Here is a 20,899-nt window from a genome sequence, read left to right on the forward strand (position 1 = left end):
AAGCATCTTGTTTAGGGCTCTAAAACCACCATCATACTAAAAGTGACCCAGATGGATATCTTAAGCAAAAGGTTTCAAATGTGTTTTATGCTGCTCGAACATTTTAATGATTCGCTATGTGGTAGCATCAACCTGATTAGCGTAAATTGATGGAATGGTAGATTTACCACATTCTGTGGTTGGCAGTGTGTATATAGTATGAATGATGTTGCTTTAAGATATTTCATTCTGTTCCAAATGTTTATCAAATGTTTATCAGGAGCACTTTGGCTCCAGTAAATCTGAACACGTCTTATCTTACACATGCCAGACAAGAGGAGACAGGACATTCTACTTTTACACAATATATCAATATATTATTTTACACTAGAGGGTAAGGGTTATTTTTAAAGAAATGTAAAGGATCCTGCCATTTCTTGAACACTCCTTGTAGATGTATTCAACATGACGGTACGAGTCTATTGCCCTTCTAGTAGCATGAGTTTAGTGTTCATCAATGGGATGCGACGCCTGTGCTGTAGCAGGAGCCTGCGCAGTGAAGCTGGGTCAGAGTTGGGTGCAGCTCCATCGCTCCACCAGAGAAGGAAGCGGAGTTTCCGGCTGTTTGCAGCGGAGGGAGAGTATTGCTGACGCCGCGAAACCCCGAGAAAAACGCAGCCAGCTCGGGGGGCTAACACTTTCTAGTATCGGTAGTGGTCGTTTTCTTTAGTATCTGGGGGCTGGTGAGGTTTTTTTTACGATCCGAGGAAGTCGGACAGCAAACGGAGCAAAGAAGCGGCACAAGGCGGGGGTGAGCCACTAGCTACCGGCATGGCCAGGGACTACGATTACCTCTTCAAGCTGCTCATCATCGGTGACAGCGGTAAGTCGACGCCGGGGATGAGGAACGGGAAGTGGGCCTTGTCTTATTGTTTTTTTTTTTTTAAGGGGAGAAGAAGAAATGCAGCTGTAGGCCCGCTTCGCTGCTATGATGCTTTCACAACTTGTTGTTTTTTATTTTCTGCATGGAAATGATTGGTGAAATGTACACAACCGCCATATTTATGTGGCGGTGACAGGGCGGAGGTTGTGTGTCCGGGCTGGGCATGTCAGCCGATCAGGCCGGATATAGCCTCTAGATCTTCGGGGTTTGTCTCTTGAAGATTTTCTAGTCCTGTTCTCAAGACTTTTATTTTAGCTATACAACAAAACGCACACTGTAACCCAAATAACTGTACCGGGGTTCACATGCCCCTCTAATTTGTCCTGTAGTTTGTATCGCTTGTTTGCTTTGTTAGCTCGATGGAAGTTAGGCTAACATTATAACATTTCAGGCTTGGTTATGTTGCTAACGTTAGCTGGACTGAGACGCTAGTATTCTAAGAAGTTGTAGTCCTTATACATGAGATAAAAAAAAGCCTGTTTGCTGCACGGTGTTAAGTCAACTAAGTTAGGTTGTTATTGAAATGCAGTTTATTTAGCTAGCTAGCATTATGGTGCTAGCTTCTTAAGAGTGGAGGAATGCTGCACTGCAGTCTCTTACGTTAGTTGCATCCAGCCAAAGTATAGTGAAGTGAGACAAGACTTAGTAAGTAAGTGTCAACTGTAGTACTCAATTAAGAGCGATATTATAGTCAAGCAGCTGAGGTTCAAAGACCACTGAATATATGGTTACCTTAGCTGTGTTTAGCTTCTTTATTATGTTAAACCCCATTGCAAACAACGCCACAGGTAGATAGATCGATAATGTAAATCTGTCCAACTGATAAGGCCTGCTTCTTGTATCTCCCCCATTAAAGTGAGAACATGCCTTTTAATGGCTTCACTCTCAGTAGGAGTGTAGCCTCAGCGTGCAGGACTTCTTTGTGGGCAATGATCTTTGCATTCATTGACAACCCAGATCCTGGCACTACCCCATCAGCTGCCTGCTCACAGTAGAGGGCAAGGCAGTACATCAATCCCTTCAATGCCCCTTACACAGAGGCCAGTGTCTCCTCAGCTGCAGCATGGAAGTACAAGTGTCTGCAGTGCTGCACAGAGATTATATATGAAAGATGCTTTGGCCTTTGCCCCACGGCGGCATGTAGACTGATGGGCTGCTGAGATTCAGACTTCACACTCTGGATCTCCAAGCTGCACAGGCTGAGTTTTATCACATCACTGGACTTGTTTAGCTTTTGGCCTGACGTAGTAGCACTTGCCAGGGTTTCCCCTACCATTATAAGGCCAAGGTGCAGCACCCAAGCAGTTTTGGGCACCACCTAAGTTGAATGAAAGTAAAATCATTGTGGGCATGAAAACGAACTAACCAACTAAATTACTTTTTTTCAGATCTAATGATTGTAGTTGGTTCCCAGTGGACTTCTTCAGCAAGCTTTTTGAGTGTTATTTATTTATCTGCTCTAGCTTTTCCATCATTTGAGACACATATGGTAATCGAAATGGTCCATAATGATGTGAAATTGCATTGAATAATAATTTTAAAAAAAAGTAACATTTTCTAGAGGGAGGACCACTAAACCCCCCCACCAAATACATGCACCTAAGTCTTTCATAAACCCAGGGGATAACACTGCATGCATGTGATATATCTGCTCATGGCAGTGGTCTGCTTTTATATTTTGTTCACAAGTTCCAGGCTGCAAAAGTCGAACATGTAAATGTCATGCATAGTTTCATCACTGACCCCCCTCCTGAGGAATATTATTTTTAAGCGGGGTGGCTAGACAGCACGGTGGAATATTAAAGCTTCAAAAGTACTAAAAGATGATGATCTCTCTTCTGCTTTGAAGCTTTGGTTATTGTTTGTTTGAACAAGACTCTGTAGCGTGGAGACCACAGGAACCTGAGAGCTTTTACGTTGGTACCTATCAAACATGAGATGACAATAACACAATAGGTAGGCTAAGTCACAAGGCTCTATATGCTGAGTTTCACCCCACCCCAGGCTGGGCAGCAGAGTCATTTTCCAACTTTTAACTGTAACCTGACAACTGATCTGTTGAACACCGTACCGATCCTGCTTATCAATCTTCCTTTTTCATCCCACTCTCCTCCTCCTCTCTGCTTTGTCCTCTCCTGGCCTCTGTTATGACTGTTATTTCTTACTAAAATAGCTATTTCTTCCTATTATGCACTATAATTTTAGGAACCCAGATAGATCGAGTTGTTCCGTTTGTTGTCTTGCCTTTGTGGCTTCGACGCAAGCTTTCCCAAACTGCTGCTGTTTGTTCTGCTGTCGCAACGATTAAGCTTCTGTAGGTACGAGCGTCATCAATGTTTTAAATGAACATGTAGGGTGCAGCCTTGCTTACCTTAAATCCTTCAGCTTGTACACTGTGCAACAGGTACAACTTTGTTTTTTATATTTTGAAATACTTAATCTTTATGTAAAAGGATTACAGCAACTGTTCAGGTTGATGCCTTGTTGGTTTGCAGCCGCCACGTGGTTACTCTTTGGTAGCTAGAATATAACATAAAAAAACAAACAACAACCTCAAACTCAAAAACATGTTTGTCCTCAGACTACTGTAGTGTTGTGTTTGAAAGCTACAGGTCTAAAATAAAGAATGCACTCATTTTTTTAAAATTTATTTTTGGAAACCTGTTGGACTCCAAACCTCATTCTGTGCTCGTGTTTTCGTCCTCAGGAGTTGGGAAGAGCAGTCTCCTCCTGCGATTTGCAGACAACACGTTTTCAGGTGCGTGCTTCTACCATTAGCCACCGTAGCATCATTGCCAAGTCTACTTTGTTGTTGTAGCGCACTAACTTGATTTTTGTCTCGGTATGCGTGTTTGCAGGTAGCTATATCACCACGATCGGCGTGGACTTTAAGATCCGGACAGTGGAGATCAACGGGGAGAAGGTGAAGCTACAGATCTGGGATACAGCAGGGCAGGAGCGCTTCCGCACCATCACCTCCACGTAAGTAGATCCACACACACACAAGGTGAAGCACAATATTTTCTTTCAGCAGTTGAATCTGAAACCAAGAAAGGCTCTCTGCGGTCCTCAGATTAAGTTTTATTTGAGGAAGCAGTTTGTAGACAGCTAGACTGAGTCGGTGCTGCGCTATGAAACTGGGTGGAATTCCCCACATATCCTAATTACAGATGTGAGAGGGAGTCTTGACTCGTACTGCAGTGCTACATGACGGCAAGGCCTTGGCGTCATTACCCTCTTATGCTGTAGTGTGTGTGTGTGTGTGTGTGTGTGTCACACTGCTGTCCCGTGTTCTACAGCATCTGTGTGCCTCTGGGCTCACACTGATGTATGGAAGTCATTTTGGTCTGTACAGGTGAATTGTTGGACCCACATTATTGTTGTATCGTCTTCCAACACGAAAGCAGGACTCCCCACTCGTACAAATACATGTGTCCAACACGAGGCCTGTGAGCTCATTTTTAATCTAAATCCAAACAGTTTTGTCCAGTTTGGCTTCAGCTGAGTCACAGCACAAATCAAATGCACAACTCACTACTCTTAAATGAAAACACTTTTAATAGGGTGGAGACAGAAATCTAAAGCTGCAGACACACAGACCAGACGGCCGACCGTTGGCAGAAAAGGCAGTTGGGCTGATCAGTCTCCCCGATTTGGTTTTAAAAAAAAGTGCCTCGGAACACACCAAATCGACGAGACGTAATAGGTCTCCATAACAGCAGGCAGCGCTAATCTGTATTGTCGCCCCAAAATTGAAAACCGGCAGCTGATTGGACAAACGCGTCACGTGGGTCTGGTTTCTCCGGAAATTCAAAGACAGACTGTCATGGCGGCTTGTTCAGAATGTGATCTCATATTGTACTAAAATAGTTCACCGAAACGTGTTTCTGAAAACATTTTAAGCGAGAAATAGGCCATGCAGTTGCTGAATCTGTCTTCATTTCAGATCGACAAAGGTCAGTTTAAAAGATTTTCGTCAGATTTTGAGAGACTCTAGTCACGCTCATTCCGCTCCCCGTTTCCGGGTTAGCGCTCCACCAATCAGATGGGTCATTTGAATCCGACTGCCGGCAGTGCCCGCCCCGCCGATTATACGAAATAAATTAAATGAAGGCCGACGGCCCCTCCGACGGACGACGGCACGGAACACACCGAACAGACTCGAGTCACTGACCTCGCCAGACTGTCCGACGGCCGATTATCGGCTCGGTGTGTCCGGTCCTTTAGAGACAAACTATCAGCATTGGCCACTACCGCTACATTTTATTTAGTTTTTTTTTGTCATTTTGGGAAAAGGGTCCGTTAAACCCAAATCTGCATTGACTGATTTTTTTACCACTTGAGGGCAGCAGAGGGAAATAACTGTCTCTTTGGCTGCTAAATGTTCCCCTCATAGACTGTAAAAAATAATGAACGGAGCTTCCGGGTGTGAAAAGTGAAGCCAATGCGGAAGTGCCTCAAATCTGCAATTTATCTTATTTCCAGCAGGGGGCGACTTAACTGGTTGCAAAAAAAAGAAGTCGGCTTGTATAACACTATGGGAAAATGACCCTACTTCTCACTTGATTTATTACCTCAGTAAACATTTTCATGATGAGTTTATGGTTTCAGTCAGCTAGTTTCAAGTCTACTTCAATACAGCACGAGGTTCATTTTGTAAATGCTGGTCCCATTTCTTTTAAAATGAACGATAAAGCAGGGAATGCTTTAAGGCTTGGCTACGCCGCGACCTGTCAATCATGACAGAGGCTTAGCAATGCCTATCCGTGGCACTGTGTACATTAAAATAGCCGTGAACTTGTTTTGGGGTCCTGTCCATGTTTTCACCTTAAACTTTGACCGTCTCACTGTGTGTTTTCACTTTAATCAAAGTTGATTGGAACATTTTGGTCGCCTAAAAAAAATGTCTTGTTCAGCCCTCTCGTCCAAAAATCGTCACGGCCGGTTTTAAAAAACCGAGACGGTGACGGCCAATTTGCCAAACTCGAGGCTTCAAAATGGCACTCCGCTAAACCAATGGGTGACGTCACTGCTGCTGTCTCGCTCTGAAGACCGCTCACACATGATTGCTCCTCCCGCGCTCTGCTGAAATATGGACTTACCGTACAATTACTGTGTAATTTGCATGGACTGGCTTGACATTAGAGCACAGATTTGACACCCATAATAAATAAGAGCTGTTACTGTGTGTAAATAAATGGGCGGCTGCTCTCACTGTATGAGGAGACAGCGTCTGAGCAGCTCTGGTAGAAACAGCGTTGATGCGACCTACAGCCCAAACTGCTGTCATCTTACCCAATCCTTTTTGACTTTGACTAAAACTGACAGAGGTGACACTTAATTAAAAGATATTAAACTCTCACTGTCCAAGTTTTGTCCCGAACAGGGTCAGGAGGACAGATAATGTTAGATAATTGATATAATGTACTATCACTGCTGCAGTGAGGACAGTCGGAACACCAAAGTCACCCAGAAAGCTTGAAATCCTGTGCAGCGCTGACGCCTCAGCCCCAGAGGAGTATGAGCGTCCTAGTTTGGGAGGACGGCTGCAAGTCGTCATGCAGGAATCCCTCCACCAAGCAGGCTGCCCATAAGGCGAATTGTTCACTGTGCTGAAGTAGAGTGGCATGGTGCCTCATTAGGTCCTAAACCAATTTCCCCGTGGAGCTGGATCATGGGCAGAGACCCGAGGCCTGTACTACGAATCAAGGTCAACATGCCCTGGATTTATTTCAGTTACTCGGCTTCACCTAACCTAACACCCGCGGTCCTGCATAAGCTGTGTCACGACGGTGGTTAACAACTAGTTAAATCAACCCAGGGTTTCCCAATCCAGCGACGTGCGCGTTCGCATGAAGAAGGCGGTGTTTGCACAGCACGACCAATCGCAAACATCTACCAGAGCCGCATATTTTACATAAGAAGAGCAAACTATAATTCTACATAAATATGAAGAACACAGACACGGTTTTACAGGCAAAACGCAATACAGTCAGGAAGGAAAGCTGGCAAAAAAAATAGCCGACGCTGTTATGCGTAAATCACAACGTGTATCAATATCACTTCCCTTCATCAGTCAGGCACAAGATCTGACCATAATTACACTTTTGCTTTCCATAAACTGTCGTTGCTTTAGCCTATTATATTGTTGCGTTGCAAGCCTGGCAGTGGTAAGCGATCGTGAGAGAAAATAAAAAATATAAAAACATAATTCAAACCGATGTGCGCATTGGCAACGCACGGCTCAAGATGCCGACACATAGCCTATACATAATCCCCTCTGCTGAAAATCTATATCTTTCATAAAAATACCCATCAGGGAATGTTAACGGGGTTGTCGGTCTCTAAATGTTTTAACTTTTCTGAGCGCACCTCTCTCTCTCTCTCTCTCTCTCTCTCTCTCTCTCTCTCTCTCTCTCTCTCTCTCTCTGGTCTGCCTACACCGTGTTATCCTCCTGCTACAGTTTGCACCCAGGAGATTGAAACAGGGCAAATTTAAAACGTTCTTTTAGCCTCTTAACGTGTTCGAAATGTCATTAAAAGTGCCAAGAAGTGATTCCCTCCGAGTGAACACAGTGAATCAGACTGCAGTAGATGTGAAAGAAATGCATGAAAGTTGTACTAATTCATACCTCTGTTTAGTTCCGGCGGTGAGACGGCAGTAAGACGAGTGCTTAGGGACCGTCTACAAACTACAACACCGAAAAGAGAGAAAACAAAAATATGTATTAATTTAATGATTAAATAAGGTAGTGTCTCCAACCTTATCTCAATATAACTTGTCTCCTGCTAGTTTTACTACAGCACTTACTTTAAAAAAAAATAAGCATATGCCTATTTTTGTATCTCTTTTCGGTGTTGTAGTTTGTAGACGGTCCCTAAGCACTCTTCTCTTGCCGTCTCACCACCGGAACTAAACAGAGCTGAATTAGCACGACTTCCATGCATTTCTTTCACATCTACTGCAGCCATGTTCACTCGGAAGGAATCACTTCACATGGGTAGGCTCTTTTAATGACATTTCGAACACGTTAAGAGGCTAAAAGCACATTTTAAAATTTGCCCTGTTTCAGTCTCCTGGGTGCAAACTGTAGCAGGAGGATAACACGGTGTAGGCAGCACCGATTGTTTTCGCTTTTCTCGCTACTGACAGCACAACAGAGCTACGTGTTGAAATCGACCGGAATTCTCCTTAAACGCCAAATCTTGCTTCGTAGTACAGGCCTCTGCTTTGTCTACTCGGCAGACTAGCCTGACCCACAGCTGACAGAAGCCTCAGGCCCAAATCAAGACCTTTTAATGTCCCCCTGTACTTAAGAAGTGTTTTTCTTATGTTTATGTCCCGTAAAATGTCTCACCTTGACTATACTGACTTGTATTTAGGGCTGCGACTAACTATTATTAAGCTAAAACTAAGGTTTATTATTATTACAAGGTGATGTCTTGTTTTTTGCAAAACCCAAAGATATTCAGTTCAATCTGCTATAAAACAGAGGAAAGCAGGAAATCTCCATATTTGAGAGGTGAAAACGGCCTTTTCTGCCATTTTTGCTTAAATGAAAACGATTAAATGATTATCAAAATAGTTTCGATTAATTTTTTTTTCTTCTTTGTCGATCGGCTAATCGATTAGTTACCTCTCCTGGAGGGGGAGATGAAATCTGAGATTGTAACGTAGCCCAGCCATGCTTGATTTGGTACGTCACTAATCCGCAAACCAATCAATTCAATGAAATGTTATTTATAGTGTCAAATCATAACCGAGGTTATCTTGGGACACTTTACAGGTTAGAGTAGGTCTAGGTCTAGGTCAACAATTCCCCATCAACAGTCAAGCATTTGGTGCAACAGTGGCGAGGAAAAACTTCCTTTTACTGTTAGAGGCAGAAACCTTGGACGCTGCCGGTTGGGGTACAGAAATATGATTCATAATAATGTAGCAGTTGGTACAGTGGCAATTATAGTAACGAGAAAGATAATAGAAAGATCGCCGTCTAATATGCAAAGCCAGCAAAGAAACCTGAAACCTCCCCCGCCGCCTCCGTTTGAACCCGGCGGGAGACTTAAACTTGTAGGCCTGTGGCTGCATCTCTCCGATGTTCTACCCATCTTGATGCATGCTGCTCTTCTACCGGTCAACCTAAGGTACTGTAGATGCTAGACTGTAGCCACCGAATGAGTGTCGGCATAGCGCAAGCACCAGTGGTGAGCGGGGTCAGGCCAGATCCAGAATTTCTCATTGAGTAGATGTGCTTCTGCCCCATTTTTCAGAATGTTAAATAAAATATTAATCATAACAAGGTATATTTTCACATATTTTAGGGGCTGAAGGGGCACTTAAAAAAAAATCCCTAAATAATAAATTACACCTTCTCAAAATTTTCGTTTTTAACTTCTTCTTCTGAGAGAGAGAGAGAGAGAGAGAGAGAGAGAGAGAGAGAGAGAGAGAGAGAGAGAGAGATCCCCAGTCGAACCAGGGAGGTTGTAAGTCCGACTGTGTAAGTAAGGTTGTACTTAAACCCCTATGCCACAAGGGCCGAAAACTTGCACATACATATCAGTCCACGCCTGCTGTGTGGTGGCCCATTACTGCTGGGCATTGGGAACATGCTCAGACAACACCGCATCCCCAAACTGTCAGGCCAGGCAGAAACACTGAGAGACACAGACAGACAAAAGGGTCTTTGTGTTTGTTTGGTGAGTGCAGCTACAGTGGGGATGCTCCCTTTCTGGTGCCTGGTGCACAGTTTGATGCTTGGCTGCAGGGTTACAGTTGACCTGTCCATCACATTCAGGTTTAGTTGTCTGTGTGGGACAGATGCTGGTCTCAGTTCTGTTGGCTTTCCTCCCTTACGCTGGGTTTCCACAGGCAGCTGAAATAACGGCAAAGCGGAGCGGTTCATTTGATTTCCCCATAACAGCGGCACAAGCGAAATCCGCTGATGGCGGTCAAAGTGCCTGGATGTTCACCGCTCTCCCAAAGTTGACTCCGATTCAACTTTTGCAGAGCGGTAGCCAATGAGAGGGCAGACTCGCGAACGTGCCTCCAATGCATTCTCCCGTGTATACACACATGCTATACGTGCAAACTAAAAGATTGTGATTTTTCCTATAGCCTACTTTATGATATGTCTCTGTATGACTACAGAGATGTTAACAGCTCCTGGTGGGTTTGTTATATGTATTTGTTTTAGTAGTAGCATTGTAGTAACATTAGCATTGTAGCAATGACGACTAGCTTGTTGCTATTACTATAACGTTATTTGAACTAAACTAAACGCAACTTTTTAAGCAGCAAAGTGTGTGACTGGAGTATAAAACGTACCAAACAGTTGTTTTAGGCCAGATATAAACTGATAGAAAACGTATATATCAACACCAACAACTCATTGTCTGCAAAACGTGTACACCGTCGGCATCATGTTGTGGTGACACAACTCCGCTTGAAATCCGGTTACAGGTGAAAAACGCTGCCTATGGAAACCCAGCAGCAGTCACGCACTCTGTTCTGATGTATTTCAGTGTCGCAGTATTCTATCATTTGTTTAAATAAACTATGCAGTTACTTTTAAGATAAAGTTCTTTGCCTCAGTCTAGACGAGAGGATGTTTTTGTCATTGGCAGAGGGACAGATGGTCACTAGTTCTACTAATTATCCATTACTTTTAGCCACCTGTGTTAACTTTTCTGGTTGCTTGCTAGTTATCCTGGACTATTACATGCCCATTGCACATTTTTATTCAGATTACTTTATCTGATAATCAACAATTCATTTGTACAGTCTTATCCCATCCATGTCCAAATCCATACCCAAATCCGAAAGATTAAGGGTCTGGCATTGAGTAATGAAAATGGTCCAACTCGAAGGGGCGGCACCGAGCATGCATTTGAAAATCTCACTGCACGCAATTGGATAACACTACGACCAATCACAACAATACACGGGTTGACGTATCCAGAGTCCCATACGCTTAGCTACCAGCGGAGCTCGCTGGTAGATTAAACTGTCGTCGTCTGTTTAGCTCGCCTCTAGCCCGCCTATATCAGATACACCGATGTGATTGGCGCAGCTTGGCTACAGGGGCATAGTATTTTCGGCCTTTATTTTGATAGGAAAGCTGAAGACATGAAAGGCAAGCAGTTAAAGAGCGTGCTAAGAAATCATTCTGTTTTCGATACTCTAGAGACTGAAGCTGTAGCTGCAGCATGTTGATTGACATGTTTTAATTATGTAATTAGACATGTTCAAGGAGTTCAGATAGAGCCTGTATCAGGGCCATATTTAGTTCAACGTGTGGCACTAAATATGGCACTATTTTTGGTAGCCTACTGTACTTAAATGGCCAGTGTGTACTTTATTTTCTTCATTCATTGAAGCCTCTTATGTTTACAGGCTTGTGGTGATGCGCAGTGCGCTACAGGTGCCAAAAAAAAATCTGTTTGTCTCACTTCGTGAGAAAAAAATCATGGCAGAGAATCGTGATATCAATTCTAAGCAAAACAATCGTGATTCATATTTTTCATAAAAGTTTCTTGCAGACACAGAACGAGTTTAGCTTCCTTAGCAAATGAATTCTCTGCTGTCCCCGCTTGACCATACAGTCTGCGTTCACGTTGAGTTTCAGCTCTGAGTCAAACGCTGTTCCCAGATCTTTGTATTCCTGTACAATTTGTGCATCTTCATCATGTATGAAGCTATATATCCTAAACTTCTGCACATTCCGCAACATTTTTGCACATCCTGCACTAATCCATACAGCCTTTTATTTTTATTAAATGTTAAACTTTATATTGAACACATTTGTTTCTGTATTTATTGTTTATTTCATATTCCTGTTTAATATGTTTATGTATGCACCAACCACCAAGGCAGATTCCTTGTCTTACTTGGCAATAACTCATTTTCTGGTTCTGATTCTAAATCCTTTTCTGAATTATTTTTTTATTTTTTTATTTTTTCATGCACTTCTTAGCGTTGTGTTTAGGTGTTCTAGCTGACACTATATGTGTGGATGTATGAAACATACATCATACAGTCAAATTGTAATTTCTGGGACTACCTGAGTTCCCTGGTGTCAAAGGCTGACTGTCTCCGTCTGCACGTCCAGATACTACAGGGGCACGCACGGGGTCATAGTGGTATACGACGTCACGAGTGCCGAGTCCTTCGTCAACGTCAAACGATGGCTACATGAAATCAACCAGAACTGTGACGACGTGTGCCGAATATTAGGTGAGCTTGCACCTTTCAGTGTTCAGAAAAAGTCCAGGCACATCTTGGCACCCTTCACCTAAAAATAGACTCTACCCTTGAATCTAGTCGACGCCTTTCTCTATTTTTTATTTGCTGGCATTGGAAAAATGAGTTCCTGTTTGTTTTGAGTCCAGACAGTCCTGTTGCATCACACCGGCAACATTTTCTGTTTTTCAGTGGGAAACAAAAACGACGACCCCAACTCCAAGGTGGTCGAGACGACTGACGCGCAGAAGTTTGCAGAGCAGATGGGAATCAACCTGTTTGAGACGAGTGCAAAAGAGAACATCAACGTTGAAGAGGTAACTCGTTGTTTCTGTCGTCTCTGGTAGACCAGTGTTGGGCAAGTTACGCAGAAAGTGTAATGTATTACTCCTTTTAAAAAAAGTAATAATATTACTTGCTCCCTTTTTAAAAGCCAGGCGCTTTTGTACCTTGGCGCGTTGCTATTATGATGGCGGATTTGGTAAGCAGAAAGGAGAGATTTTCAGGAGAAGAAACTGATCTGCTCGTGTGTGAAGTGAACGCGCGCAAACAGATCATACATGGAAACGATCGCTTACCGCTACCATAAGATAGCAATACGCCAAGAATGCACCTGAACACACCTCCCTGTAAGACCAGGGGCGCAAAGATGGGCGCAGGTGCATTTGCTATTTAAACGACGTGGGCGCTGGACGGGAAACTGCGGACAACTGCGTCGGTCTTAAACTAGCAAAGACACTTGCGTCGGGCTCTGTGCTGCGCTGCGCCGGGTGCAAGATAGGGCCCTGAATCTCAGTTTTACTGTCTAGAGTCAGCCTGTACCGGACTCTCCATGTGATTTATTTAAATAATATATATTTTTTAAGCAGTTTTGTTAATTGGGGTTTCATTTATACATACATAATATACATTTTTGTTTATTAAATTGTCAGAAATAACAGGAAAAAGCATAGACTTCTGTCAAATAAGGTAACGCAGACTCATTGCCTTTACTGTACGCGGAGCGATCATGTTTACTGCTGTGCGTCGCCCTCCCCAAAGGCCCACTCCGAGCCAGGAAAAACCCTAATTACTATATTACTTTCGCGGCCCACCCCTTCAAAAAAAAAATTAGGAGTCAACAATTAGCCAAACTGCATAACTGCAGACATTCTGCATTCAGGCTGTTACTGTGTGATGCGAAGACTATCGCACATTTACATAGGCTTATTACGTTTTTTTTTTTTTTTGTCGAGTTTCACATAAACTTACATAATGAAAAGGACCTGGCGATCCAGATTTCCACAACCATAGTAACTCGCTGTGCCAGTGTGCGCAAGGCAAGAGAGGAGAGGAGAGGGACGCTGCCTTGCTCACAGTGACATGTTGGATGTCATCGATGTTCCCACCCGGATCAGAGCCTTTTTATATAATGACGATACTTCCAGCTGTTCAAAGTATTCCTCTTTCCGTCATCCTTCGTTTGGCTTTTTGGCTAGTAGCCGACGCGACCTGCCCTGGCTCTGACCTGCCGCGCGCTAAATTACGTCATCATATAAGAAAGCCTATCTTGGGCAGTCACATTTGGGTAACGCAGCGTTGCTTTGGATTAGTCACTGTAATGAAATTACTGTTAAGGAAATTGTAATCCCTTACGCTACTTGTTACTGTGGAAAGTAGTCTCGCTTTGCCAGACCTTCCTCCACCGCGGCGCTGCGGAGGAGGGTCTGGCTAGTACACACAGTATTCGGGGATGGGAGAAAAACGTGCTCTGGTTTATTGCCATTTATTTAAACCAGTCACAATCGTCTTGGGTGGTGCTAAGCAAACTTGTTTTGGTGGAACATTGTGTACGTTCAAAAGTTGTTTTATTCGTGCAACAGAAAACTCAGATTGGACAGATAGTCTAGCTAGCTGTCTGGATTTACCCTGCAGAGATCTGAGGACAGTTATCTATATTCCTCATAAATCCACCGGAGTTTAAACTGCCAACACAAAGGAAGCCCAAGACAACGGATATTCGGCCTAAATGAGTGAAATTTCCAGCGGCAACGGAGCAATCCCGGAAGTGGAACGTCGTGGATATAGACTATGTGGAAAGGAATATATTACTGAGTAATGTGTTACTGCCCAACACTGGTGCAGACTGACGTGTTTGTGTGGAGTGGTCTCTGGGACATGTCTGGTATGCATGAATGAATGAGGCAGCATGTCTGACTGTGTAGTACCTGATGATCAGCAGGCTGTCTCAGGGTGCTCACTGTGCTGTGGCTTATTGTACACAGCATTCCTTAAAGCAGTGGTTCCCAAACTTTTTCTGCAGGGTCCCCTTTTTGTAGATTCAAGTATTTATTTAGTGATATAACATAATACATAGGCCTATATGCTAGGGCTACACGATTAATCTAATCGCAATCGCTATGTCACGCTGTGTGATTACATAACAGCGAAAAATGTGCGATTTCAGTAAACGAAAAGGTGTGCTGTGTGCGTCACACTTTGTGTCGTAACGCCGGTCGCTTTACCGACTGTATACAGCTTGTGCTGTTAAAATGACTTTGATAACTTTTTATCATGAGGGTCCACAGAGTCTACATGCACATTTTCGTGCAGATCGGACTCACGACCTAGGGGGACAAGTAGGTATTTCATTTAGGTTTCGCATTTATGTAAAAAGTTGCGTATATATTTTTCACGATTTTTGCAAAACATTATTATAAGCATTAATGGGCGTGGCCTACATCACAAGATTCAGCTAAAGTCAGGGAACGCGGCAATGTAGGATCTTTGAATGTACGATCTAGAGCCTGCCCGATAAAGGATTTTTAAGGCCGATATCAATACAGATATTTGGTGATTTAAAAATCCAATATTCCGATATATCGGCCAATATATATTTTAAAAAAAAATCCAGAAACGCGTAACAAAACAAACAGATTTCCCTAACATTAGTTATTTATGAGTCCTCGCTAAAATAAACTTGTTTGTTTTATTGTCACAACAGAACAGAGGAATATCCAAATATATTAAAGTTCTGATAAATAAAATGTATAAAAATACAAACTTAAGATATGAAACTTAAAGGGTTAAACACGAGTGTTGCCAACAGGGACGTTGTAGAGCGCCCTCTGGTGGACAAACTATGCAACGCCAACACTCAGAACATGGTTGAAGGGTGTTTCTTCCGTTTTTATTTTATATTTTAAATATTCATTTATCGGCCTTTATAAATGCCGACGCCAATTAGTTTGGATAATGCCTAATATCAGCTGATATATCAGTCGGGCTCTAGTACGATCTTCCCAGCCGGAATGCTCGCACCTTGATTATAGCGCCCCCTGCTGGTGGATATGTGTATTTTTCTGGCGTCTGAGTTACCCGTCGCAGTCTAAACGAGCCCGGAAAGTTTCACCACGGTGTAGGCTGCACTTCTACTTTTACTGAAGGTTTTTGCATATTTCGCGATTTTTGCAGAAAAACTCTCCCTCTCCCATATATAGAGGTTTACTCCTCGGCGCAACGGCCGCAGGTTTCAGGTCTAAGCTGTCCTATACAAATAAAGGCCTGAAAAAAATGCCCCCAAAAATAATGTTTAATTTAGTAAAATAATACATTTTAGTATTTTGTGCATTTTCCTTGATAATCGAGCAGGTACACTCATGATACCATTATATCGCATTATTGTGAATAACAACATGACTTTTTCAAAAAAAAATCGTGCAGCCCTACTATATATTAGTTATACTTAAACTAATATTTATTATTACTAGTTAATTATTACATTTATTTATGTATTTGATTAAAACGTTACACAGCTCTGTTTACACTTTATGCTAGCAGATTATTTTTCTTTATTTCACAGTTGCTTTGGCAATGAGAGAGAGAGAGAGAGAGAGATTTGCATCGATCAGCTGTTTCCTGCGAAGGGATAGTTAACGAGACACAATGTGATTCAACCAGGAGGTTGGCAGTCGGCTCTAGGCCTGTAACAATTATTACATAATTTTTTTTTAACATAATTGCCGTTTCTTTGTTTAACCGCAATTAATTTAGCCTGGAAATCCAGACCCAAATCCAAAAGATTAAGGGTCTGGCACTGAGTGATGAAAATGGTCCAACTCGAGGGGCGGCACCAAGCATGCATTTGAAAATCTCACTGCACGCAATTGGATAACACTACGACCAATCACAACAATACACGGGGTGACGTATCCAGAGTCCCATATGCTTAGCTACCAGTGGAGCTCACTGGTAGATTAAACTGTCATCATCTGTTTAGCTCGCCTCTGGCCCGCCTATATCAGATACACTGATGTGATTGGTGCAGCTCGGCTACAGGGGCATAGTTAATGAGCATCATTACTCAATGCCAGAGCGACTCGCTGAGCAAATTCAAATTGTGCTCTCGCGAGAACTCTGGATTTCCAGAGTTCCAACATTAGCTAGATCCTAAGGGGTATGACTGTTGATGGGAATTGTCAATTTTATGTTTTATAAAAATAAAGAGGCGGGGTTTACTTCATAGGCTGTGTACCTGTGTCACATGACAGTGATATAACCACAAGATGTATTCTGGGATTCAATCAAAACTTGAATTTGTTTGCAAAAGTAATATATAAATAAATATTTTTTAAAATGTGACTGAAAGAGACAATTGCATTGTTAATCGCAATTATTTCTGAGACAATTAATTGTTACAGCTCTAGTCGGCTCCTTACGGTTTTGTGGTCACCTCTGTGTGTTTTCTTGTCTTTGTTTTGGTAGTAGTGGCGTTGTGGTGTAGCTTCATCGTCTGCTTTACACCTGACAGTCCTTCCACAAACTTGCTCATGCTTTGCTAGCAGTGCAGCAGAACCATGCATTATTTGTTTATATTTAGCGTAGAACCACTGCTATAACCCCCCCCCCCCCCCTGTCCTGTGTAAAGGTAATAAAACCCGCCTACCAGCACCTTTTTTAAAGCTCACTAAATTACACACAATATCTTGGTCTTATTATTATGGTGAGGCAACCGGTGGCATATTACACCCTGTACAACCACAAATAGGCACTTTTACACTTGGTTTTTTACATATTAAACAAACATCATATAAGGTATTATTTAGCTAACTGTAGGGTTGCTTTATCATTTTTATACCTTTTGGACAGAGCCAGGCTAGTTTGTTTGTCGTTATGCTAAGCTAAGCTGTAGCTTCGTATTGTACAGGCAGCTCTCAGCAAGAATAACTCTATTTCTTGAACTGTTCTTTTAATGCTATGTAAATGCTAGGATGTTGATGGCTTTGGTGGGACACATCGAGCAGATTTCAGTAGGGATCGACCAATGCTGGTTTTTCAAGGCCGATACCGATTATTAGTAGTTAATGAAACGGATAACGGATATCTGGAACCGTTAGATTCAACTTTATTGTCAATGTACAAGTACAAAGACAACGAAATGCAGTTTGCATTTACAGTGAAAACGATGGTGTTGTGGGCGGGACATGAAGTCAGACTCAGTGGTGAGTGAAACCGAGGCAGAGGGACAGACACAGAGCTGTAGCGGAGCACTTATTAATTAATTGACTTAATTGGTTATCAAGCAAATAAAACACTGATACAGATAATCTGCAAACTGCCCAAAAAAAAAGGGCCCGATAAATGGGCCTATCCCTAGATTTCAGCCCTAGTTGTTTTGTTTTTTTTTGAGCCCGTCTCTTCCTACAGTCTGGTTGCTGTACTCACCACCCGGCTCCCCTTTGTTCTTCTCCTGTAGATGTTCAACTGCATCACCGAGCTAGTGCTAAGAGCCAAGAAGGAGGTGCTCGCCAAGCAGCAGCAGCAGCAACAGAACGACGTGGTCAAACTCACCCGGAACAGTAAACGAAAGAAAAAGTGCTGCTAGCAAACTCGAAGCCATCCACAAAAAAAAAAGGCCGGTGGCGTCTTTTTTTTTTTCTTCTTCTTCCTTTCTCCCCTCTTCACACATGCATATACACAAGCTGGGACTCAGAGCATCTAAATTAAAGAGCAGATAAAGATTTAATAAATATACGGTGAAAGATGAAAAAAAATGAATAAATAATAAAAAAAAAAAAAAATGGAAAGTCCCCTTTGGACAAAACTAATCATGAAGACTTCAAAACAAGTGTACAGATTTTATTAGATGTCAGATCAAGTTTTATTTGGAATTCAGCGGACGGGCACTATTGACCTGAGGTCCTCCTTTGTTAAAGGATCTGCAAGCTGACAAGTGAACACCATAATGCTCCGACTTCTCTCCACATAACCCCCACACTCAGTATCTCAGCCCTCCTCCTCATTCCACTGCACACAGGACATTCAGAGTCACGTCAGACTCTGCGCTTGAGGAGGAGGAGGGTTTCACCTTTTTCTGGATTTTTTTTTTTTTTGTTTAATAATTTTATTTTTTTGGGGGGGATGTTTGGTTGGTTGGGAGGTGTGTCTGAGTAAGAGTGGAGGTGTCACCACTCTCTACAGTTTCAACATTTCGGACACCTGTGTTACCACAGCTCACGCTAAGAGATCATGAACTGCTAGAATTTTTTTTTTTTGTATTTGACTTGTTGCGGGGAGGAGGGGGGGGTCCCACAGATGATGATGATGACGACGACGATTGGTAGATGACCTATAGCAACTAATCCATGGACAGAACTGGTGACTTCCGTTTTTTTTTTTTTCTTTGTCTATATTTTGCCAAGCTTTCCCACCCTCTCCCCTCTAACCTCCAATAGTGCTGAGCCAACAGTCTTTTTTTTTTTTTTTCTTTTTTAAAGTGCAGCAGAGCAGTTGAACCGCTCCTGGAGCTCTGGGACGTCCGGCTTTGAAAGCATCATTCACCATTCAGTCTTACTACTGCTTTCAGAGTTTGCTTTTTAAATCTTTTCCTCAATATTTTAAACAAAAAAAACAAACAATGATACTGCCAATATTATAGAAAAAAATATATATATATATATATTAGGAGCTCAGTGGCGCCTCTCATTTGACCTGGTGCCATAGTGGCCCCTGGTTGGCCATGAGGCAGGGGGAATCAGGGCATGAGGGGACCCTCAGGAAGTGCTTGGGGCTGCCCTCCCTCCTTCTCCCTATTTCCCTCTGTACTTCTGCAGCCACTGGCCTCTCCCCCCCAAAACCACCCACATATCAGCAGCTCCCACAGCTCCGGACTCACCTCCTGCATTCGGTTCATCGAGGGGCACAACGGGGCTCTTACTCTGGAAACTGGCTTCTCGTAGTCGTCGCGGTGGTCTCCAATCCGTAGCAGACTGTGTATGTTGTTTTTTTTTTTGCCCTTGCATGTAACACTTTGTTTGAAGGGGTATGTAAAAGGTAATGCCTGACTTGCATTTCGGTTTACTGTATTTTCTCAGCTTGCAGAATATTTTCAACAGTTGACATCAGACTTTGAAACATTAGTCATGTTTTTCTTTGCTTTCCTCCATCACAACCCCTCGCTACCTGTTCAATTAAAGTGTTACCGCACAGTGTTTTTTTTGTTTTGTTTTGTTTGGCATTCACAATGAGAGTGTGGCAGACAGTGGGACTGATGACGTAAGAACAAAACGCGGATGAACTGCAGCGCTGGATCCCAGTGTGTTCGGACCCGGGCCTGAGCTGCTCTCCCTCTCCACGGGCACCGCCAGAGTTTGTCAAGAGGCCGAAGCATCGTACAATGTCTATAACTGACATATTTTTGTTCTTTATTTTTGAATTGGGAGAGTAATAAATGGAAAGAGCTATAGATATTGGCTGAGCTTCTGTTGGAAACATTTAGTTTTCAGACTCTGGGCAGACTCCGGGCAACCAGTTAGGGATCCTGATACGCATTTGAGAGGTCACGGTGGTCTCCAGGGCCTAGATATGGTGTCAAATCTCACACTCTATGGTTTCTATTCATTACGTGTATGTATATATAAATATATTTGTGTGTTTATATTCAGTATAGAACATACACACATAATTGGCACACCAAACTGTGCATGTGTTAACATGCCCCGTGTGCTACGGTTGAAATACACTCGTCAGCTGTGGTTTGCTGTACACTGGAGAAAAAGAGATGTACTATTCATTTTTCCCTACATGAATTTAATCAGTAATAAACGTTTTAAAGGAATAAATATTTGACACATAATGACTGATCTCATGTGTCGGTGATTTTGAGACTTGGTCTTAACTTCATTTTAAACTTGTCTTTTTTTTTGTTTTTTTTGTTGCTTTTCTGTGAATAAAATTGTATGTGAGGAAGTGTGAACTGGTCTTTGGAAGCCTCTTGCTGCTGTCTGTCTCAGTGTTACACAGGGAATCGATCGGCATCATGTTTCAGGAGAGGAATTCCGGGTTTTCACCCCTTAGCAGCAACACGTTTGAAGAAGAAACTAAATCTGTTTTTGTCTTTCATTGTAGGCCTATTTGCTTCCATGGCATCAGCTAGCCTGAAAGCTTCACACGAGAGAGCTGTTTTCTGTTGTTGTGAAAATGCATTCATCTCATAATTACGAGATCTCTTCTATTGTCGTCCCTTGCTTTCACCACTTAAAACGGGGTTTCCGCGTGGTCTTAGAAAGTCTGACATTTCTAATTCAAAATTTTAGTATTCTGTTCTAGGTCTTAACCCTTGTATTGTCCTTCGTGTCATGGGGACTTGGTTAGTTTATTTACATTTTGTATTAGCCTGTCCAAACGCACGCGTTCGATCACAGTAAGGGTCTCTGGTACCCCCGTGCCAGTTCACGTGAAATGACATCACATAGTGAAAT

The 20,899-nt window shown here is 42.7% G+C and overlaps 1 protein-coding gene across 2 annotated transcripts; it reads left to right on the plus strand.

Annotated features, from left to right (window-relative positions):
* Window positions 1-546: 546 nt before the first annotated feature.
* rab35b (RAB35, member RAS oncogene family b) lies at window positions 547-20,394 on the plus strand. Of its 2 annotated transcripts, XM_078250383.1 has the most exons (6): window positions 551-862; window positions 3,630-3,680; window positions 3,781-3,904; window positions 12,031-12,155; window positions 12,354-12,478; window positions 17,896-20,394. In XM_078250383.1, exons 1-6 carry the CDS (start codon window positions 811-813, stop codon window positions 18,022-18,024), a joined length of 606 nt encoding a protein of 201 aa, XP_078106509.1. In that variant the 5' UTR covers window positions 551-810; the 3' UTR covers window positions 18,025-20,394. The 2 variants fall into 2 exon arrangements, with proteins under 2 accessions (XP_078106510.1, XP_078106509.1); XM_078250384.1 differs by lacking the exon at window positions 12,354-12,478 and having other exon boundaries at window positions 547-862.
* The last annotated feature ends 505 nt before the right edge of the window (window positions 20,395-20,899 follow it).

Source organism: Sander vitreus, chromosome 5, assembly GCF_031162955.1.
Source record: "Sander vitreus isolate 19-12246 chromosome 5, sanVit1, whole genome shotgun sequence".
Classification (NCBI taxonomy): domain Eukaryota; kingdom Metazoa; phylum Chordata; class Actinopteri; order Perciformes; family Percidae; genus Sander; species Sander vitreus.

Excerpts from the sequence above, each read along its gene's own strand:
- rab35b (XM_078250383.1), top strand. The coding sequence starts at position 811 with ATGGCCAGGGACTACGATTACCTCTTCAAGCTGCTCATCATCGGTGAC. Across the intron at positions 3,905-12,030 it reads TTCCGCACCATCACCTCCAC|ATACTACAGGGGCACGCACG; the intron begins GTAAGTAGATCC and ends CTGCACGTCCAG. Across the intron at positions 12,479-17,895 it reads AGAACATCAACGTTGAAGAG|ATGTTCAACTGCATCACCGA; the intron begins GTAACTCGTTGT and ends CTTCTCCTGTAG.